The sequence below is a fragment of the Ursus americanus genome, chromosome 30 (genome assembly GCF_024610735.1).
Source record: "Ursus americanus isolate L20-20 chromosome 30, mUrsAme1.1.p, whole genome shotgun sequence".
Classification (NCBI taxonomy): Eukaryota; Metazoa; Chordata; class Mammalia; order Carnivora; family Ursidae; genus Ursus; species Ursus americanus.
The window spans coordinates 16,721,667-16,740,847 of NC_142156.1; the positions used below are offsets into that span (position 1 = coordinate 16,721,667).

General features: G+C 55.6%; 2 protein-coding genes across 4 annotated transcripts in view; one reads left to right on the forward strand and one right to left on the reverse strand.

Annotated features, from left to right (window-relative positions):
* Window positions 1–6,060, forward strand: part of ATXN2 (ataxin 2) — a 121,809-nt gene extending 115,749 nt beyond the window's left edge. Inside the window, exon 26 of the transcript XR_015722330.1 lies at window positions 5,040–6,060. The gene's annotated coding sequence lies outside the window, so the exon portion shown is untranslated. The remainder of the gene's footprint in view (window positions 1–5,039) is intronic.
* Window positions 1–19,181, reverse strand: part of SH2B3 (SH2B adaptor protein 3) — a 43,153-nt gene that overhangs the window by 12,149 nt on the left and 11,823 nt on the right. For all 3 annotated transcript variants that reach the window (XM_045776856.2, XM_045776866.2, XM_045776847.2), the window contains exon 2: window positions 15,845–16,651. In XM_045776856.2, the coding sequence (XP_045632812.2) occupies window positions 15,845–16,624 (780 nt within the window). In that variant the 5' untranslated portion in view covers window positions 16,625–16,651. The remainder of the gene's footprint in view (window positions 1–15,844; window positions 16,652–19,181) is intronic.

The following is a 19,181-nucleotide window of genomic DNA, read 5'->3' on the forward strand; positions in this document are numbered from 1 at the left end:
AAGTATGGTGATACTCTGGTGGGAAGACCCTCACCAGCCTGCTCTGGGCCACCTGTCTGCCGAAGGAACAGTGGTGGGGGCCTTCCATGCCCCTCCAACCAGCCGGGGCTGGTGCTTTCCCACTTCACAACGGCAGTGCCAAGACTAAGAAAAGCCCCAGGGGTACTGATCGCAACACAAGGAGTACATCACAGCCGTCTGGTTGGCCTGTGACCTCTGCAAGTGAGCCTCAGGTCCGTATTCCAGCCCAAGCCCCAGGCGGATCTGAACCCCACTGGTACCTGAGGGGAGTGCTGGGCAGGAAGGACACCCCCTTTCCCCAGGCACCGGGCTCTGTCCACCCCACAGAGGCAGAATGGTAGATGCTGGGGGAGTGGAATCCGGAGCCAGGCAGCTGCTGGGGGTAGACGGGGTGCTCCCAGGGAACCCCCACTACAGAGTGAGGGCCCAGAAAACAGGGTGACATCCTGAACCCCCAAGAGATGGGCAGCATTGAAACAGAGCTGCCATCCACCTGTCCTTCCTGGGCTACGCCCAGATGGGTCCAGACTCCAGCTATTCCCCACCCTGTCCTCTGCTCAGCACTCTTTCTGTAGGCCTCATCTCGCTGCCAAGAGTAGCCCAAATCCTCACCGTGGCCCGCAGGACCCTGCAGCCCCTCATCCTCTCCTCGACCTCGTCCCCTCCCGCTCAGTGCAGCCCTGGCCTCCGCCCTCCCTTACGTGTACCAAGCACACTCCCACCTCGGGCCTCTGCACCTGCCATTCCCTCTGAAAGGCAGCCCCCCAAGGCTTCACAAATCTAGCTCTTCGCAGATTTGGGTCTCGACCCCCGTGCCACCTCATGAAGGCCCTCCCCGACCACAGTGTCTAAATACACAGTCACCATCACATAAACCCCCTTCCTCCCTTCCTCCCTCCCTCCCTCCCTCCCTCCCTTCCTTCCTTCCTTCCTTCCTTCCTTCCTTCCTTCCTTCCCTGCGTCTGCCAACCTGTGAAACAGGCTCCGCGGAGACTTGGTTTGTTCACGCGGCAGCCCCGGCACCGAGCACGGTGTATTCCGGCGAGCTGTGTGCTGGGTCTCCCCGAGTGCTGGGGACCGGTGGGGCACAGGGCATGGCCCCCAGTGCGCAGCCCCACCCAAGTGAGGGCTCTGGAGGAGGGACAGGGTACTTCGAGGCACTGGCTGGTCGGGGGAGGAATGGAGGCCAGGCAGTCGGGGTGGGCTGGGCCTCGCAGGGCTCCAGCGGGCTGGGGGAGAGCACTGGCTGCAGGCGAGACTTCGGACCGGGTTCGGACAAGGGTTCACACAAGCTCCTCTCTGCAGCTGGGAGCAAGCTGGTTCTGCCTCTCGGGCCCTCCAGCTCTCCATCTGTCACCGGGGGTTCAGACCCTTGTCTGCCTAGCCCTGGAGCCCTCAACACCAGGCCTCCATCCCTCCATCCAGATGGTTCTTCCCTGCCTGCCTCGTGCTCTCCCATGCCAGGCCTCTGTGTGCGGGACGCGGTGCCTGATCCAGACTGTGGCCTCAGCAGAGGAAGCCTTCCCCTCCTCCAGGGAGCCTTCTCTGGTCACTCATTCGTGGTTAGTGCGATTCCTGTGCCTCTCCCTCAGCATGGGTCTTATCAGGCCTGGCCATAATTTCCTGATGAGGCAGCTGCCCCCACCGTCCGACTGGGAGTTCCTCTGGGGGTGGGGACAGGGCACCAAACCTTGTTCTGAGGTGGGGCCCAGCAGTGGGTCCGGCCCAGAGGACATGCTTGGGGTGGGTGCCAGGGGCCCCAGCCCTCAGATGTGGGGGAGCAGAGGCAGATGTGAGGTGTGGTGAGTTTTCTCACCCCCTCCCTTGTTCCCCAGCTCCTTTGGGGGTAAACTGAAGGCAATGAGCCTGTTGTAGGGACTGAACAAATGTTGGAACTATAGACCACAGGTCACTTCCTTCCTTGGGCCCAAACCCCCGCTCCACAGGCCCTTCAGATGCCTGCTTCAGCCACTTCTCTCTGGGGTGACCCGGAATAAATCACTTCACTTTCCTGTGCTTTTGTTTCCTCCTCTGTAAAAAGAGGATGATAGTGGAACCCACCCCCTAGGGCTTCTGAGGCAGACCTGCCTGTCGCCTGAGCACACAGGAGTCCCCCAGGCTCACCCAGTTCACTGTGAGCCAGATCTCTTCCTTGGTTTGGCCCCTTTGCCTTATGTCCCCTCTCAGGGGACCAGGAAAGGGATGGGAGATGCTTCTGGAAAAGCCACATGAATCCAGTCAGCTTCCCCCCTTCCCTGGCAAGCAAGAGTCCCCGAGAGCCCCAGAAAGGCAAGCACAGACACGGTGATACAGACCCCCAAACAAAACAGTCCTGCTTAGAGACGGAGTCCCCATCGTCTGCCTTCCCCTTCTACTCTTGGACCCTCAGAGGCCCCAAGGAGGCCCAGTGTAGGTGATTAGCCAGAGAGGCTGAGTCAGGGCCTGCGGGCCTGTCCAAAGCCCCACCTGTATGAGCTCCCCTTCATGCCCATAAGGGTCCCCCCACGTGTCAGACTCACAGTGACACCGTCACAAAGCCCCCTCTCAGAGAGATGGAGGTGACCACACACACACAGAATCACAACAACAGGGACACAGAGCTCCTCTCAGATGCTGGAACACCTACCCCTGACAAACACCCAGAGGGAGCCAGTCCCCCAACAAACAGCACCGGCCTGGGATCTCCCCAACACTCACTCAACCCTGTCCTGAGATGCGGGTGCCCTGGTTCACGCAGAGTGAGGACAGGTGTGAACTTCCACTCCAAGGCCAGCCCATGGGGGGTCACACTCAAGTTTGGGGAGGGGGCGCATGGCTCAAGAGGGACCACCTTGGAAGTGCCACATGCTCCGCACCCGCTCGTGGGCATAACTGAACAAATGAACCAAAGAGCCAGTCAATCCATCGGCACCGTTACCGGCTGATCTTGACCCCCCAACAGGGTGACAGAGGTCCCCACATCTGGCACTGCCCAGGACAGAGCCTTATAGGGGCAGCAATAAGGGGCGCCAGTGTCCCCCACCCTTACTGGCCAGGCCACACGCTAACACCTCCCAGGCTTTCTCCCCTCCACACCTGTACTCGAGCTGTGCCCTCCATGCAGGGCACCATTCCCGGCCAAAACCTTTGGCCCTCAGGGTGGCAGACTGGGCTCAACAACTGGACCCTGGAGCTCGGCCGCTGTGAAGAGTCAGCGGACATCACAGGCTGCTCAGCAACCACCTTCAATCCATTTAACCCATGTCCGCCTGGCTGGTCTGGAACATTCTTGTGGATGGAAATGGCACTCAGCAAGCCCAGAGATGGTCCTGAGCAGGGTCGGACCCAGCCAGAAACACCCCCCACCCCCGCCCTCCCCATTGCCCGCTGCAAGCCAGCTGCCACCAGCCCACCACCTTGAGCGACCACATCCTGTTCCCAGAGCCCCCGCCAGGAATCCTCCCTGCCCCCACATGGCCACAGAGCCCCAAGGTCAATGCACCCTGTCCCCATCCACACCTTGCCCCCAGCTCTGCTCTCCCTTCCCAGTGCCACTGCTCCCGGCCACCTCCGTCCTGGGGACTCCCCCAAACCATGCGTGCCGGGCCGTGGTCAAGACCGAAGCCGTGGCTCCCAGAGGCCACACCAGTGTCCAGGTGCGCCCAAGCATCAAAGCTGCCACTGCCCTCCTGGGCCTTCCTGCCATGCTGGAGGGTGTGCTCTGCAAACTTGGGCACCCCCCCTCAACACTGATGGGCCCACCGGAGTCTGCAGGTGATTGCCATGGGTACCACTGGGCCAGGGGTCCCGGGCTTCAAGGGCTTGGATGAGGTGCCCACCGTGGGCCCGGCTGTGAAGCCAGAGCAGTTGGGGGAAGCCCCTCACCCAGCAATATGGGCTTCGGCTGTGGCCCCAGGGCCCAGCGGCTGCCGAGGCGGCTGAGGGTGGAAAAAGCTGTGGTTGAGAACTAACAGCTTCTGTCAGTGGCCTCGGGTGGGGGAGCGCAGCGGAGGAGAGGGGGCTCGTCACCACCCAGACCCACTGCCTGCCTTCGAAGAATGATGATTCAGAAGAGGTGGAAGCGACGGCCTCTGGGGTGCAGGGCGCTGCGGGGGCGCCAGGAAGGCTCCCAGCCCCAGAGCGGAGGGAAAACGGGCGGCAGCAAGCTGGCCAGGTCGCCCCTGCAGCCACCACACGGCACCGGGGTCTCCCACCCTCCCGAGCTCAGTCAGGAGGACTTGCCATCCCTACCGTGAGCCCGCGTTCGGAGTGCTCACCGTGTGATGGGCCTTCGCACACAGCATCTCATGGACATCAAAAAACAACAGGAAATCACACCAGCCATAAAGAATAAAAACCGGATGGATTAAATAATTAGAAGTGAAAAATAAAACCAAGACAAAACTGGAATAGAACCTAAGTAATTATCTGATCCAGGGTGGGAGAGGCCTGAAGCAGAAAAAGCAAAGAATAAAACCACAAGGGAAAAGATCACTGTATTTAATTGCCCAGACTTAAAAACCTCCAGAAATGAAGAACCTCAGGATAGAAACTGAAAAAAATGGCGAGCTAGGGAAATACTAGCAACATGTGACAGAGAGCTAATAGGCATGTAAAGAGCTCTTGCAAATCAACAAGAAAAAAGGCAGACAGTGCTGTAAATGGCCTGTAGGTCACAAAATGTATATGCCCAAGAAATGGAAGAGAAACAGTCCAAATCCACAGGGACAGAAAGTAGACTAGTGGTTGCCAGGGGCCGGGGAAGGTGGGGCCTGGAATTGGGACTGACCGCTAGGGGGATGGAAATGTTCTGGAATTACTAGTGATGGTTGCACACACAGTGACTATACTAAAAACCAATGAACTGCACTTTCCCATGGTGAAGTGTTACGTCATGTGAATTATATGTACTCAATGGTGTTTAAAAAGAGAAACGGCCAGTCCCACTGCAGTCATAAAGGGCAAGATGGCCGCTTCATCTAGAAGTTGGCAGAGGTTTTCAAACAATTTTTTTAAGATTTTATTTATTTATTTGACAGGGAGAGAGACATTCAGCACGAGAGAGAACACAAGCATGGGGAGTGGGAGAGGAAGAAGCAGGCTCCCAGCGGAGGAGCCTGATGTGGGGCTCGATCCCAGAACGCTGAGATCACGCCCTGAGCCGAAGGCAGACGCTTAACGACTGAGCCACCCAGGCGCCCCATGGCAGAGGTTTTTAAAATAATACCCAGTGCTGGCACTTCTGGTGATGAGAAGATACGTGGGTCTAACCTTTCTGGAAGGCTGTTTGTAAAGGATCTATCAGAAGCATTAGAAATGGCCAGTAAGCACATGAAAAAAAATGCTCACCATCATTAGCCATCAGGGAAATGCAAATCAAAACCAGACGAGATAGCTCTTCACACCCACGAGGATGATTACAATCAAGAAGACAGAGAACAAGAGCTGGCAAGGATGTGGAGAAGTTGAGCCCTCGCATGCTGCCGGGGGGAACGTGAGACGGTGCAGCCGCCGCGGAACAGCCTGGCCGCGTAATGTTAAATCTAGAATTTCCATATAACCCAGCGGCTCCACTCCCAGATATACACCCGCGAGAAATGAAAACACGGTGTCCACACAGAAAGCTCCACACGAATGTTCACAGCAGCCCTGTATGCACGCTAGCCCGGCCGCGTGCCAGAAAGTGGGAGCGACGTCACTTTCCTGATGAATGGATAGACAGAATGTCGTCTGTCCACACGATGGAACAGGACTCAGCCATGAAAAGGAGGGAGGCGCTGACACCTGCTACAACATGGATGAACCTTGAAGACATGATGCCAAGTGCAAGGTGCCGGTCACGAAAGCCTGGCAAAGTCTCTGATTCTCCTTCTGTGAAAAGAACCAACAGGCAATGCACAGAGACCGAAAGCAAACCCGTGGCTGCCCAGGGCTGAGGGAGGAGAGAGGGGGGCATGACTGCTAACGGGTGCAAGGTGTCTTTCTGAGATGATGAAAGTGTCCTAAAGTCAGATCGTAGTGATCACTGCACAACTGCGTAAATACACCAAAAGCCGCTGCCGTGCGCTTTAAGTAACTTCATTTTACATACTTGTAAACTGTACCTCAGTAAAGCGCAGAGAGGGCGCCTGGGTGGCTCAGTCGGTTAAGGGTCTCCCTTTGGTTCAGGTCATGATCCCAGAGTTCTGGGATCGAGTCCCCCTTCGGGCTCCCTGCTCACCGGGGAGCCTGCTTCTCCCTCTGCCCCTCCCCTGCTTGCGCTCTCTCCCTCACTTGCTCTCAAATAAAGAAATAAATAAATCTTTAAAAAAACAAAGCTCAGAGAGCGGGAAAGCTGTAGAAGCATTCATAAAGCCTTCGACTCAGCACTTCCCTTTCTAGGAAGTTAGCCTAAGGCAATAACGAGAGTTGGGCACCAAGATTTATGTACGAGATGTTTGTCACGCAGTTATCTATTCGAGCAGGAAAGTGAGAAATGGCTGAATTAGGAGTCTGGGTAATATTAAATACATCACAGCCTCTGTGTAAATGAAATATTACATGGCCAGTATAAAAAAAGACATTCTTGGAAGATATTTCAGAAAAACATCGAAGCCCTGTGTAAGTGAAAAAAAGCAGGTCACAAAGCAGAATGAAGAATGTGCGTGTCACTAGGGCTGGGGTTTTTGTCCTAAGGTGTCTGCCTGTATTTCCCACGCACCAGGCACGCAGAAGGGGCTCCAGAAATAAGTGCAGAATAAAGAATGAGTGAATGCTGAAGAAACTGCAACTTGGGGGAAAAGTTAGAGAGGAAATGCAAGAAGAAAGGGCAGAAAGCCGTCTACCAAAATGGAAATGCTTGTTCTCTCTGGGCAAGGGGCTCCGGGGTAGTTTTCAGTTACTGCTCCACAGTTTTTGCCACGGGCTTTATTAACGGAAAATGCAAAGCCAAAAACATGAGCTCAAACGTGGAGGCTCTCGGTACATTAGAGAGTTTCCTAGATTACGTGAAGAGTTCAGATGAGACAAAGCAGGGCCCCCTCGGAGCCACACAGTTCCTTGGAGACAGGTTTCTCTCTCTGCCGCTGCTACTGTGGACCCCGCAGCACCCCCGTCTCGGCCTGTGTCAGGGACTCAAGTCAGGCAGGTCGTGGGGGGACCCCCAGGCATCAGCCAGAGTGAGGGAGGCTCCAGAGGCCAAGTGGCAGGAGCTGCTTCAGTCGTCCCCACGGACGCTATCACAGGGGCTGAGATGTCAGCGGAGTCCATGGCCTGAGGAAGACGGCGGCCTCCTCCCCAGCTCAGAGGGGAGATAGGAAAAAGGGGTGTGGGGCCCCAAAAAGGAAGCTGAGGCGGCCCCTCCTGCCTTGGGGGAGGAAGCTACCCCCTCCCAATCACCACTGAGGGCCAGCCGCTCAGAGAGCAGAGATCTCTTGTGCATTTTGGTTTCCTTTCCATCCACAAAGAAGTGGGCGGGGGATTTCCAGCAGCGGCCTGCCCAGCTTGCTGGGGCTGTGAGCGCGTGCCCGGTACAGGCCGCCGGGCGGGCCAGCCCCGGGAGGGCACCCAGGGACCCACCTCCGGGCCGTGGCAGCTTCCTACCCAGGGAGCCCCTTCTTCCACCCTCTCGGGTGGGAACACATTGTGCCCTTGCCGAGCCTGCTTTTGACTCAAGCCCCCAAAAATGCCACCTACCGACATTCTGCTTTCAGAATGGGAAACTGAGGCTCAGAAAGGCCAAGCTCTCAGCCCAAAGTCACACAGCAAGGACATGAGAGCCAAGATCTGAACCTAAACCTGTCCACCTGCCCTTCTCCTTGGCTGCCAAGGTCACAGCCCAGACTGCGGTGATGGTCTGGTCCCAAAACCCCATCCCCCAAAACAAATGAAAACAGAAGGCGCACTTCCAAGAAGCTGGCAAAAGGCCCCGTGGGGCAGGAGGGGCAGGTGAAGCACCCCCAGAGGCGCGGGGGCCAGAGGGTGAGAATAAATGAACATCGTTCGCCACCCTCCCCTGCTGGATTCAGGAGCACTTTCTAGTGTGCAGATTCATAGAATTTGAGCTGAAAGGAAACACGCTGATATGATCTGCCCACGGCGTCGGCATGGTCAGGGGTTCCTTCTGAGCGGCAAACTACTTTTCAAAAACCATCTTACACGGAACCCCAGTAAGGGGCAGATGGAGCAGCTGTGTGTGTGTCTTTGGGGCCCCCATGGGAGCCCTGCCCACCACCACCCCTTCCTTCCTTCCCCCACCAGTCCCGGAAGACCCAGATCAAGCCCCTTTGTTGCCCATTTCACAGCTCAGAGAGGGGTGGAGACCCGCCCAGGGCACCAAGCAGCCCAGGGCAGAGCAAGGACAGGAACCCCGTTCCCCCCTGCCTCTGGTTATCCTGGGAGAGGGTGGGACTGGGGCGCCACTGGCCTCTAGCGCACCCATCTGTCTCCCCACAGGGACACTGGGGTTCCGCCTGGCCCATGCAGATCTACGGGGCTGTCAGTGAAGGGCAGGTGGCTTCTCCACCTGTCTGGGGGTCGAGACGCAAACCCCGGGCCTTTGCAGGCCCGTAGCCAATGCTGTTCCTGGCTCGTCAGCCTCCCAGCTGTGTGGCCTCGGGCAAGTCTTTCTCCCTCTCTGTGCCTGGTTCCTCCTGCGTGAGACGGCTTCATCACCCCCCCAGGGTGTGTCAGGTTGACAACAACGAACAAAGTAACGAGGACAACCACAGCCACGGTGTGCGGGGTGCGCTCCCGTGCTTCAGCGACGGCAGCTCCCCACAGGTGGGCACCATGACGCGGCCGTTTCTAGGAAATATTTGAGGAAACTGAGGCACAGTGCGAGAGGGCCAAGTGCCTTTCCCAAGGTCACACCGCTGAGAGGCGGCAGAGGCAGGACTCAAATCCAGGTCTGTCCGAGTCAAAGGAGGCTGCCCCCTCCCGCCTGGCCGCTTCCTGCCCAGCCCTCCTCCTCTTCCTCCTCTTCCTCCTGCCTCCGAGAGGAAACCGCCAGGCCTCCGGCGGACATCCCTTTCTCTCTGCTTCCTCTTTCCCACACTCGGGGCACGAGCTCCAGGCTCAGGCCCCCGGGGTCCACCCTGTGGCTCCTTCTGCCTCTCCCGGCCTCAGTTTCCTCATCTGTCAAACAGGTGCAGTGCCAGCGCCGACCTGAAGACGGACAGTGCGCCAACCACAGCTCGGATGGGGGTGCTGTTGGGCACGGCAGCCGCCAGGCTCCGAGAACCACCCAGCCTGCAGTTCTGCCTCCTCCTGGGCAGATGACGGGCGCAGCTTGGGGGCCGAGGGGGCCGGAGGCCTACTGGCCTCTTGTCACAAACTGGGTCCCCCACACTGTCTCCTGGCTGGACGAGGGGCTCTGTGACGGGGCCGGGGGCTTCCGGGCACCCCAGGAAGGTCTGCTGCCTGGACGCAGGGGCCTGAGGCTGCCCCTCGGCCACCCAGTCAGCACATACTGTATCCGTGGCCTCTGCCACATGACCAACCCCAGGGGCAGGCACTGTGACCATCCCCATGTTACAGATGAGGAAACTGAGGCCCAGAAGCCCTGAGTCGCTTGCCCCAGGCCACCCAGCTGAGAGGGAGCAGAGTGGGAAAGGCTCTGAACCACACTGTCCAACTGGCCCACCCCCCCAGCCACCCTGATGACCAGCAGCCCAGCTACTCCCAACCAGACCACTTCCTCCTGGGGCTAGCAGAGGCCTGTGGTGCATATGGGGGTGCTCAGGGCTATGGGCTGAGGTGTCCCCCACCTCCTTCCTCTACCTCTTCTCCAGGCCAGGCAGCAATTGGCAAGGGCAGAGCATGCTGGGTGAAGGAGACACTAGCGGGCCCCCTCTGGGCCTCAGTGTCCCCACCTGCAAAAAGGTGGCACTGGACAAGGTGGCCACAGGGAGACTTTCCTAGTCTGAGAACTCCAAACAGAGGCCCCCCACCCAGGCGGGGCCACTAGTGATACTACGTCCTTATGAAGGCTTACTAATTCCACTCCCAACCCAGCCACTCAAGAGCTGTGTGACCTCAGAGAAGCCATCGTTCTTCACCTCGTTTCCTCAACTGTGAAATGGGGGCAATCTCCGGAGCTCTCTCATAGGGCCAGGGTTCAGTGAAGCCAGGTCAGTAAAGTTCCTTGTATATAACAAGCGCCAAATAAATGTTGGCTAAAAGGTGACTCTTCGACCATAGCTACAACTCCACTATCACCTCCACTGTACAGATGAGGCTCCGCCCCCAGACCAGGCAGGACTGACAGGGCTTTGAGACCATTTCAGCCAACCGAGGCCTGGACACATGGGGAAACTGAGGCCCAAAAGAGCAAAGAGCTGGCCCAAACGCCATGGCCAGCCTGGCTGTGCTCCATTTGAAAATGGACCGCAAGCTCCAGGGGAAGGCCCTGCCCCAAGGCCAGCCACCCCAGCCCGGCCCAATGGCTGCTTCTGTTATCTCTCCCCTCCCTGGGACCCATACTGCCTCCTGCCAGGCTCTCCCTCGGCGCACACTGGCTGGGTCTACTCCCTGTGATGCCGCCCCAGCTCTGCCAGAGCCACTGACTGTTGTGTGTGTGTGTTTGTTTTTCTTTTAAGATTATTTATTTGGTGGGGAGCGGAGAGGGGCAGAGGGAGAGAGAGAACCTGAAGCAGACACCCTGCCAAGGAGGGAGCCCAATACGGGGCTTGATGACAACTGAGGCCAAAATCAAGAGTCAGACACTTAACCGACTGAGCCACCCAGGCACCCCCTTATCCACTGACTTTATAAGAGAAACCAGAAATCTGGATTCTTCTGTGAAATCTCTATATTTTATGTTTTTAAATACCAGTAACCAATCCAACTTTGTTTTTCTTTTAACTGCTGGGTATGATGGCATGTCTCAGGCCTGGCCTGGCTGGGGGGCTTGGGCTGGAGGGAGCCAGTTGAAGAGTGTGGCCGGGGGCTTGGAGGTGGGAACCCCTTGTGATTGGGGTTCCAATCTCCTCAGGTGTGTGACCCTGATTGAGTCCCTTTGCCTCTCCCAGCCTCAGTTTCTTCCCTGTCAAATGAGCCAGTGGCCTCGACCTCATGGGGAAGGACTTTAGGTCAAGTGTTTAGGGCAATGGCTGGCGCATAGTAGGTGTCCACCCAAGGTAGTAAATATGCTGCCCCCCATTCTAGCCCAACCCTGGGGCTCAGACATGTCTGAGGAGGGGGAGCGGCCACAGGACATGTGGAGATGGAGACCAGAGGGTCTTGTAGGAGAAGAATCATGCCACTGCTCATAGTGTGAGACCCCCAAGTCCTCCCTGTGGCCACATGGCCCCCACCTAGTCCAGCCCCAGCACCTTTCCAACCTTCTCTCTGCTTGTTGCCTCCATTCCAGCCCCTGGGCACTTGTTTATTCCTCAAAGTCTCCTGGTTCATGGCCACCCCAGGGCCTTTGCACTTGCCATTTCATTGACCTGGGACTCCTTCATCCAGATCTTTCAGGATTGACACCTTCTCTCATCTCAGACATCACCTCCTGCCAAGGGGCCTTCAAGGACCCCCAATCCCCAGCCTCCTCCTGAAGGCCAGTGCACAGAAGGGAGGCCCATCTCCTGCCCACCTGCAGGGATGCCACTGAAACCAGAGAAGGCTGTGACCACCCATCTCTGGACACTGGAAATAGCCACAGATGTCTCCTCAGACCACCAGGCCCCCAGCCAGCAGCCCGACTCTGGCCTCCACTTACACCCCCATTAGCAAGGAGCTCCCTCCCCTTGCAGCCCCCATCATGACCCCTGAGTGGCTGCTTTCACCCCTGCTTACAGATGAACAGAATGAGGCTGAGTGAGGAAGAGGCCAGCCAGGGTCACACAGCTGGTCAGAGGCAGAGGTGAGTCGTGGGGACCTGTGAGCCCCAGGCTACCTGGCTGCAGATTCTGGATGGCATTTGCTTGGCTAAGGCTGAAGGAACATGTCTCTGGGCAGCTGCCTGTCTCCGTTCTTGTCCTCCAAACCTGGCTGCTCTGGGCAGCAGGGCCTTCTCCAGGCTGGCGCTGGGCACACTTCAGGTGCCACAGCATGGCTGTGAGCCCGGAGCTCAGGCCCCTAACCACCACCCACTGGTGTCAAACCCGCAACCTTCCTTCACCTTCTGTTTAAAGCTGCTCCTCTAAACAACCCCAGGGTCAGAGGTCAAGACTGCCCGCCTGGCAGGCACACTCAGTCAAGACTTACAGGCTGAGTATCCTCAGCCCAGAGACTGGACGCTCCAGGTCATTCCAGGAAACTCAGGAACGGCCCCTAGACTACTCCAAACACGATGGGGAGCTGTTGGAAGCTGGTGGAGCTGGGCTGCTCCGTCAAGCCAGATACTTGGTAGAGGGGCTGGGAGAGGCCCTACCAGGGCTGCTTACTTTGTGGGGGACACCCCAGGTCTTGGAGCAACCACCAAGCCTATGACAGAGGCCCCCAGGGCCCCAAGCTGCCCTCCCCCAGGCCTCGACTTCACCAGGGCCAGAACACCACTTCTGAGTCTTCAGGGCCCCTGAAGAACAGGAGCCCTGACGGTGCTCCCCAGTTGGGCACTGAAGACCCAGACCAGCACTGGGAATAAATCTGTGTTCTCAGTCCCAAAGTCATTACCATGACCACCACCCTGACAACAAGGAGCAGTGACACGGAGGGCTCCCCTGGGCCAGGGGCGATCCCTGTTAACGCGACAGCACCGCAAGGTGGGAACCGTGAGTAGCCCCATTGTACCAAGGAGGACGCTGAGGCTCAGAGAGGTGATGTCACTTGCCTACGGCCCCAGAACTGGGGAAAAAAGCTAATTCATTATTTAAACTCAGGTCCACTTGACTCCTGACACCTGCTTTTCCAAGATGGTTTATTTTAAAAGCAGCAGAAGTGTTTTTTTTTTTAATTTATTTTTTATTTATATTTTTTAAGTATTTATTTAATAATCTCTACCCCCAACATGGGGCTCAAACTCACAACCCCGAGGATCAAGCATCACACACTCCTCCAACTGAGCCAGCCAGGCCCCAGAAGTTGTTTTTAAGGTGAAGTTTTATAGGGACCCCATGCTGTCACACAGATAAGACCATGTGTTTGGGATGTTATTTGCCTTTCATGGTGTCATAACCTCAAGACTTTAAAAATGATGAGAAAACAGTTTTTATCAGCACTTGCGTTTTCCAACAGCTTCCCGTTGTGTCTGGAATAAAATGCTAACTCTCCCCAGGATCCTCTAACCACACAAACTCCCCATGCTCTGTCTTCCCTCTCTGTGCTCCACCACCCCAGCCTCTTCTGTTACAGTCTTCAAAACACACAGAATGCCGTCCCATCTCAGGGCCTTTGCCTGTGCTGTTCCCTCTGCCTGAAACACTGAGAGATTCTTGTTTTGTTTTAAAGATTTAATTTTTAAGTCATCTGTGCACCCAAAGTGGGGTTCGAACTCACAACCCTGAGATCAAGAGACATGCTCTACCGACTGAGCCAGCCAGGTGCCCTGACACTGAGAGATTCTTCACTCAGGATTAAGACTGTGCTCCAAAAGTCACCAGCTCAAGGCTCACTGGGAAGCTTTGGCAATTAGGACAGTGTGGTGTTGGCCCAAAGACAGACACATGGGCCAGTGGAACAGAAGGGAGAGTCTTCCAGAAGCACACCGATGGACACTGGATTTGGGGTAAAAGCAGCACTGCAATCCAATAGAGAAAAGATGATCACATCAGCAAATCATGCTGGAACAACTGGAAGAATTATGACCTCTACCTCACACCATACATAAAAACTAACTCAAGATATATCTTGGTCCAAAATGTGAAGGCCCAAACAATAAAGTTTCCAGAAGAAAAGAAAGATCTTCATGACCCTGGGTAGGCAAAGTTTTCTTAAACAGGACACAAAAGTAATAACTATAAAGGAAAGCAACTGATAAACCAGACTTAAAATTAAGAACTTCTGTTCATGAAAAGATTCCATTAAAGAAGAAAAAAGGCAACCCACAGAGTCGGAGATAATATTTACAATATAAGGAAGTATACCCAGCATATATAAAAACTCCTATAAGAACAGACAACTCAATAAAAATAATAAGCACATCACAAAAGAGTTAATTCCAGTGACCAATAAACATTTGAAAAGGTGCTTAACCTCATGAGTCATCAGGGAAATGCAAATTCAAGCCGCAATGAGAAACCAGTACACATTCACCAGGAGGGGTGAAATGGAAAAAGACTCTCATAACTGCTGGCGGGGACATAAGATTGTGCAGCCACTTTGGAAAAAATATAGAAGTTTCTTATAAACATGCACTTACCATATGACCTAGCAAGGCCTCTAGGAATCTCCCTGAGAGAAACGGACGCACATGTCCACACAAAGAACTATACCCGAATTTCATAACAGCATTATTCATAAAAGTCCCAAAGTAGAAACCGTCTGAATACCCATCACCAGGCGGATGGATAAGCTACTTATCCATGGATAAGCGGTACATCCATACAAACGAGCTCCTGATGGACACGACAGCGTGAGCAAGTCTCTACAACATTCTGCTGAGCAGAAGACGTGAAAGGCAACATGCTGTGTGATTCCATTTGTATGAAGTTCAAGAACAGAGACATATAATCTGTGGAGTAGGAGTCAGTGGGAGGAGGGGGTGGTGGGGGTTACGGACACGGAGGTGGGAGGGAGCCCCCTGGGTGCTGGGTCACTTGGGTGTGTGCAAACACGGCAACACTCGTGGATCTTCCGATTCACTCACCTGCTGCAGTTTTATGCACGCGACACGGCACCCAAGTTTAAAGGTTACTTCACACGAGAGGATTCTTTGGCAACACCCTATCCCAACCACCCAGCTGGGGCCCCTCAGTGATACTGCCAGAGGCGCCATGCCTCTTCCTTTAGGGCAGCGTGTAGAATTTATAATTCCATGTTCAGCTGTAGGTTTATTCCTCAGTAGCTCCTACTAAGATGCCAGGTCCCCAGCATCAGCATCTGTCTGGTACATGGTAGGTGCTCAGTATCTGTTAAATGAATGAATGACTAAGCCTCCCGCATTCAGACCGTCACCCCCACCCCCACCCCCACCCCCCTCAGGCTAGGATCACATGGGCTTTGCTCGCTCTCTAGCAGCATAACAGAAAGAGAAAGGAATTAAAGGAAAGCCACGTGGTCCCATCAACTTGATACACCTGAGTCAAAGAGCTTGTCAGGTGTTTGGAACATCCTGACCCTCCTACCTCATCTGCAGAACTGCATTAAGTCGTCGGAAAAGAAAACACACAGAATTTTTAACACTTGAAATAAGACATCCACAAATCATGAGACATGCAAAGGAATCAAACCGAAAGTTTTGAACCCCTTAGAAAAACCCTCCTATTTGTCATGGTCCGTCTGGGTCAGGGTTGTCAAGGACCCGTTCCAACCTATCACAGCCCACATGACGCCCATATACGGTGTCTCTGGACTTTCTACAAAATCCCTGACCCAGACTCCTCAAAACTGTCATCAGAAACAAGGAAAGCCTGAGAATCTATCAAAGCCATTAGGCCCCTAAAGAGACATGACAACCGAATCTAACATAGTATATGCTGGACCAGAAAAAGCTAGATTAGGGAAAACTAGCAAAATCCAAAGAAACCTCGGAGTGTCGTTAATAGTAGTGACCAACGCTGGTGCCTCAGTTACGCAAATGTACCCAGTAACGTAAGATGCTAACATTAGGCAAGGGGGCGTGTGGCGTATGAGGGAACCCTGGGCCATCTCTGCAACATCTCTGCAAATCTAAAATAGTCTAAAAGAAACTTCACTTTTGAAAAGGCACGCTCTCCCCTGGGTGCTGTGCGCCGCCTGCGGGGCTGGTGCGCGGGGAGCTTACCTTGGGCGGGTCGAAGAGCTCCAGCACGCGGTCCGCGCCACCGTCGGGGCCCCGGGCGCGCCGCAGCGCCAGCCGCCCCCGCTGCCAGCGTGCCCCGCTGTCCATGGACGCCTCGTCGGCCAGGCTGTAGCGCAGCGCCGTCTCCTTGAGGGCCTCGGGCGGCGGCTCGCGGGCCAGGCTCCAGGGCAGGAGCTTCCTGGCCAGGCCGGGCCGGGCCGGGCCCTCGCCCGCCTCCCCCGCGGCCCCGGAGGCGGCGGGCAGCTCCCCGGCCGAGCCGCGGCGCAGGATGTGGCGGAGGCTGTGGCGCAGGTGCTGGAAGGTGCAGGCGGCGGACGGTCGCGGCGGGGCCAGCTCCTCCGAGCTGCGGGCCTTGGGCAGCGCGGGGGCGGCGGGACCCGGGCCGGACTCGGGCGGGGCCGCCTCGGCCTTGGCCGGGGGGCCACGGCCCGTGTCCCGGTAGTCGCGCGCGGGCGGCGCCGCCCGGGACCCCGGCGGCCCGGGCGCCCAGCCCTCGCGCACCTCGCGGCAGAAGTAGCGCTGGAAGAGGTCGGTGAACTGCAGCGACACGAGCTCGGCGCGCAGCGGCGCGTGGTGCGGGTGCTCGCGCGCGAAGAGCCAGTACTGCCGGGCCAGCTCCCGGGCCGCGGCCACCGCGTGCAGCTCGCAGAACTCGCTCCAGCCCCGTGGCGACGACGACGACGACGACGACGACGCCGCAGCCGACGAGGAGGGGGAGGACGCGGAGGAGGTCGAGGAGGGCTGCAGGGTGGGCCCGTTCATGGCGGAGACCGGGGTGGGGCGGCCAGGCTGAAAGACACGGTGGGGTGGGTGACAGAGGAGTGAGCAGGCAGGTGAGCAAACGACTACTTTTTCTACTATTCTCGCCACCGCGAGACGGGTTATTGTCCAGGCACAACGTCAGAAATCGGAAATGACCGATAATACCCGGTGCGGGTGAAGGTGCCACAAAATGGTCACTCCCCTACAATGCTGCCGGTACTCTTAACTGATACAGCCTTTTTGGAGGGCAATTTGGCAGGGTACATTTCAGATCCAGGAATTCCACGTTCAAGTATTCAAGAGAATGCTTGCTTACATGTGCAGACAGGCAGGTACAACACAACCCCCTGCTAGATGTTTCTGGCTTCGATGTTTATACAACTTAAATGCCCATCAGAAACTGGTAAAGCAAACCGAGATACATCCGCAGGCTGGAATATTCTGCAGCAGGGAAAGGTGGAGGAAGGTCTGCACTACCACCCCAGGCGGATCCCCAAGGCAAACCATGGAACAATGCAGACTCTGTGATCCCATTTACGTGAACACACACGAAACCAATTTTTATGTGCACGTAAATGTGTTTAAGTGGTGGGCAAGAAAGGTGTGGCTGGAGCAAAGCCACTAGAAACAGTGGTGACCCTCGGGAAGAACCAGAATTGGGATACAAGTAAAGTAACTAAGGAATACTGCTGCTACTTGTCCCTAGAAAATATGGTTGAGAACACGGGGACTGTGTTCAAATGCTAGCACTGCCACTTACTCATGGGCGAATTATTTGGGCGAATTATTGCCCTCTCTCTCCCTTAGTTTCCCCATCTGTAAAATGGGGAACACGATTGTACCTGCCTTATGGGAACTGACTTAATAAATGTAAAGGCGTTAGAACTTTGGAAAAGCCTACCAAAGGTTGGCTGTTACTATTTAATATTACAACGAGAGTGTATCATTGGTGTCAAAAATAAATAGAAAACAATGAATGAAAAGGAATCAATTAACAAGACTCACAAAGGAGTGCAAAGATATTTCCTGCTTCAACTTGGGGGGGATGTCAGGACAGGCAGGCCCTTGCCTACTCATCCCAACTGGGGCTCCCTTCTCCTCCCACCCCCATGGCTCCTTCTTTGGCACCACCCAATCGAAATGGCAGTAGCCCCCCACCCTCTGCTGTCCGAGGTGCTGAACCCTGAACCTCTCTAGTTACAATTAATACCATCCTTCCTTCCAACTAAACCTGGCTGGGCCTGGGACCCTTTGGGGACCACATAATTGTGGCTGCTCATTCCACCACCACACACATACACCCCAAAAAAAACTATTACTGAGGGCCTACTCTGTGCCAGGCACCGTGCTAGGCCCTGGGGGATACAGCAGTGAACCAGACAGAAATCCCTGCTCTCCCGGGGCTACACTACACACCTATGCAGAGGCTGTGTGATCTCTGACACCTGGCTGGACCTCCCCAAAACCCAGTTTCCTCATCTGTCAAATGCGGAGCACCATGGTATCCACCTCATTAAACGGTCATAAGAAGTCCTGGAGAGGCGCCCAAGGTGGAGACCTGAACCTGCAAATTGAGGTTCTTTCTACCACACACCCCTGCACAGGCACCTTCTATTTGTGTGACCCTGTGCAGGGTCAGGGTGGGGCAGACCGGCGGGGCAGCTGCAAGGACAGTGCCCTCTCCAGGCCATGGTGGTGACCGTGCAGCTGACGGCCCCAGACAGTGCAGAGTAAGTATCTGCATCAGTGAGGAAGGTGATCTGCAGAGTCAACATTTTTGCACATCAGAGTCCTTGAAACCTATTCACAGTAAGCACTTTGCACACAGTTGTCAATGAAAGCCACCAGGCAGAGGGGAAGGGAGAGGAGCCACATGTGCCCTTGATCACCACACTCCGCCAAGAAAACCACCCTGCACCTGCGAAGGGTGTGTGTGTGTGTGTGTGTGTGTGTGTGTGTGTGTGGCCACCCCACACCCCTGCCTCCACACAGGTGAGGCAAGCACTATTCTCACAGGTTAGGGGGCCCAGGAAGCTCTCGTATCCCAGACCCCAGCTCCTGCTCCTCTGTGAGACCCTGTGTGATCTGCCACCACTCGTGCTGGCTGCAGCCTCTGGCCTTGCCTTCCGTGTTCCCTCTGCCCTGTCTGCTCTCAGTAGGCTTAAGACTTCACACACGAGAAGCCTTCTAGGAGCCCACCACCCGAGTCAAGTCCTGAACTTGTCCTTCAGCACACCGGTCACATGTTAGCATTCAATAGCTATGATTACTTAGGGGCGCCTGGGTGGCTCCGTCAGTTAAGTGTCCGACTCTTGATTTTAACTCAGGTCATGGTGTCGGGGTTGTGAGATCTTTCCCCTCATTGGGCTCCGTGCTGGACAGGAAGTCTGCTTGAGATTCTCTCCCTCTGCCCCTTCCCCCAAGTGCACTTGCTCCCTCTCTCTAAAATAAATAAATCTTCTTTAAAAAATAGCTGTGATTTTTTAATTAGTGGGCTGTGAGCTTTACAATCTGCTCCTTGCTCCAGCCCCAGTTCCTAGCATGCAGCAGGAGCTCA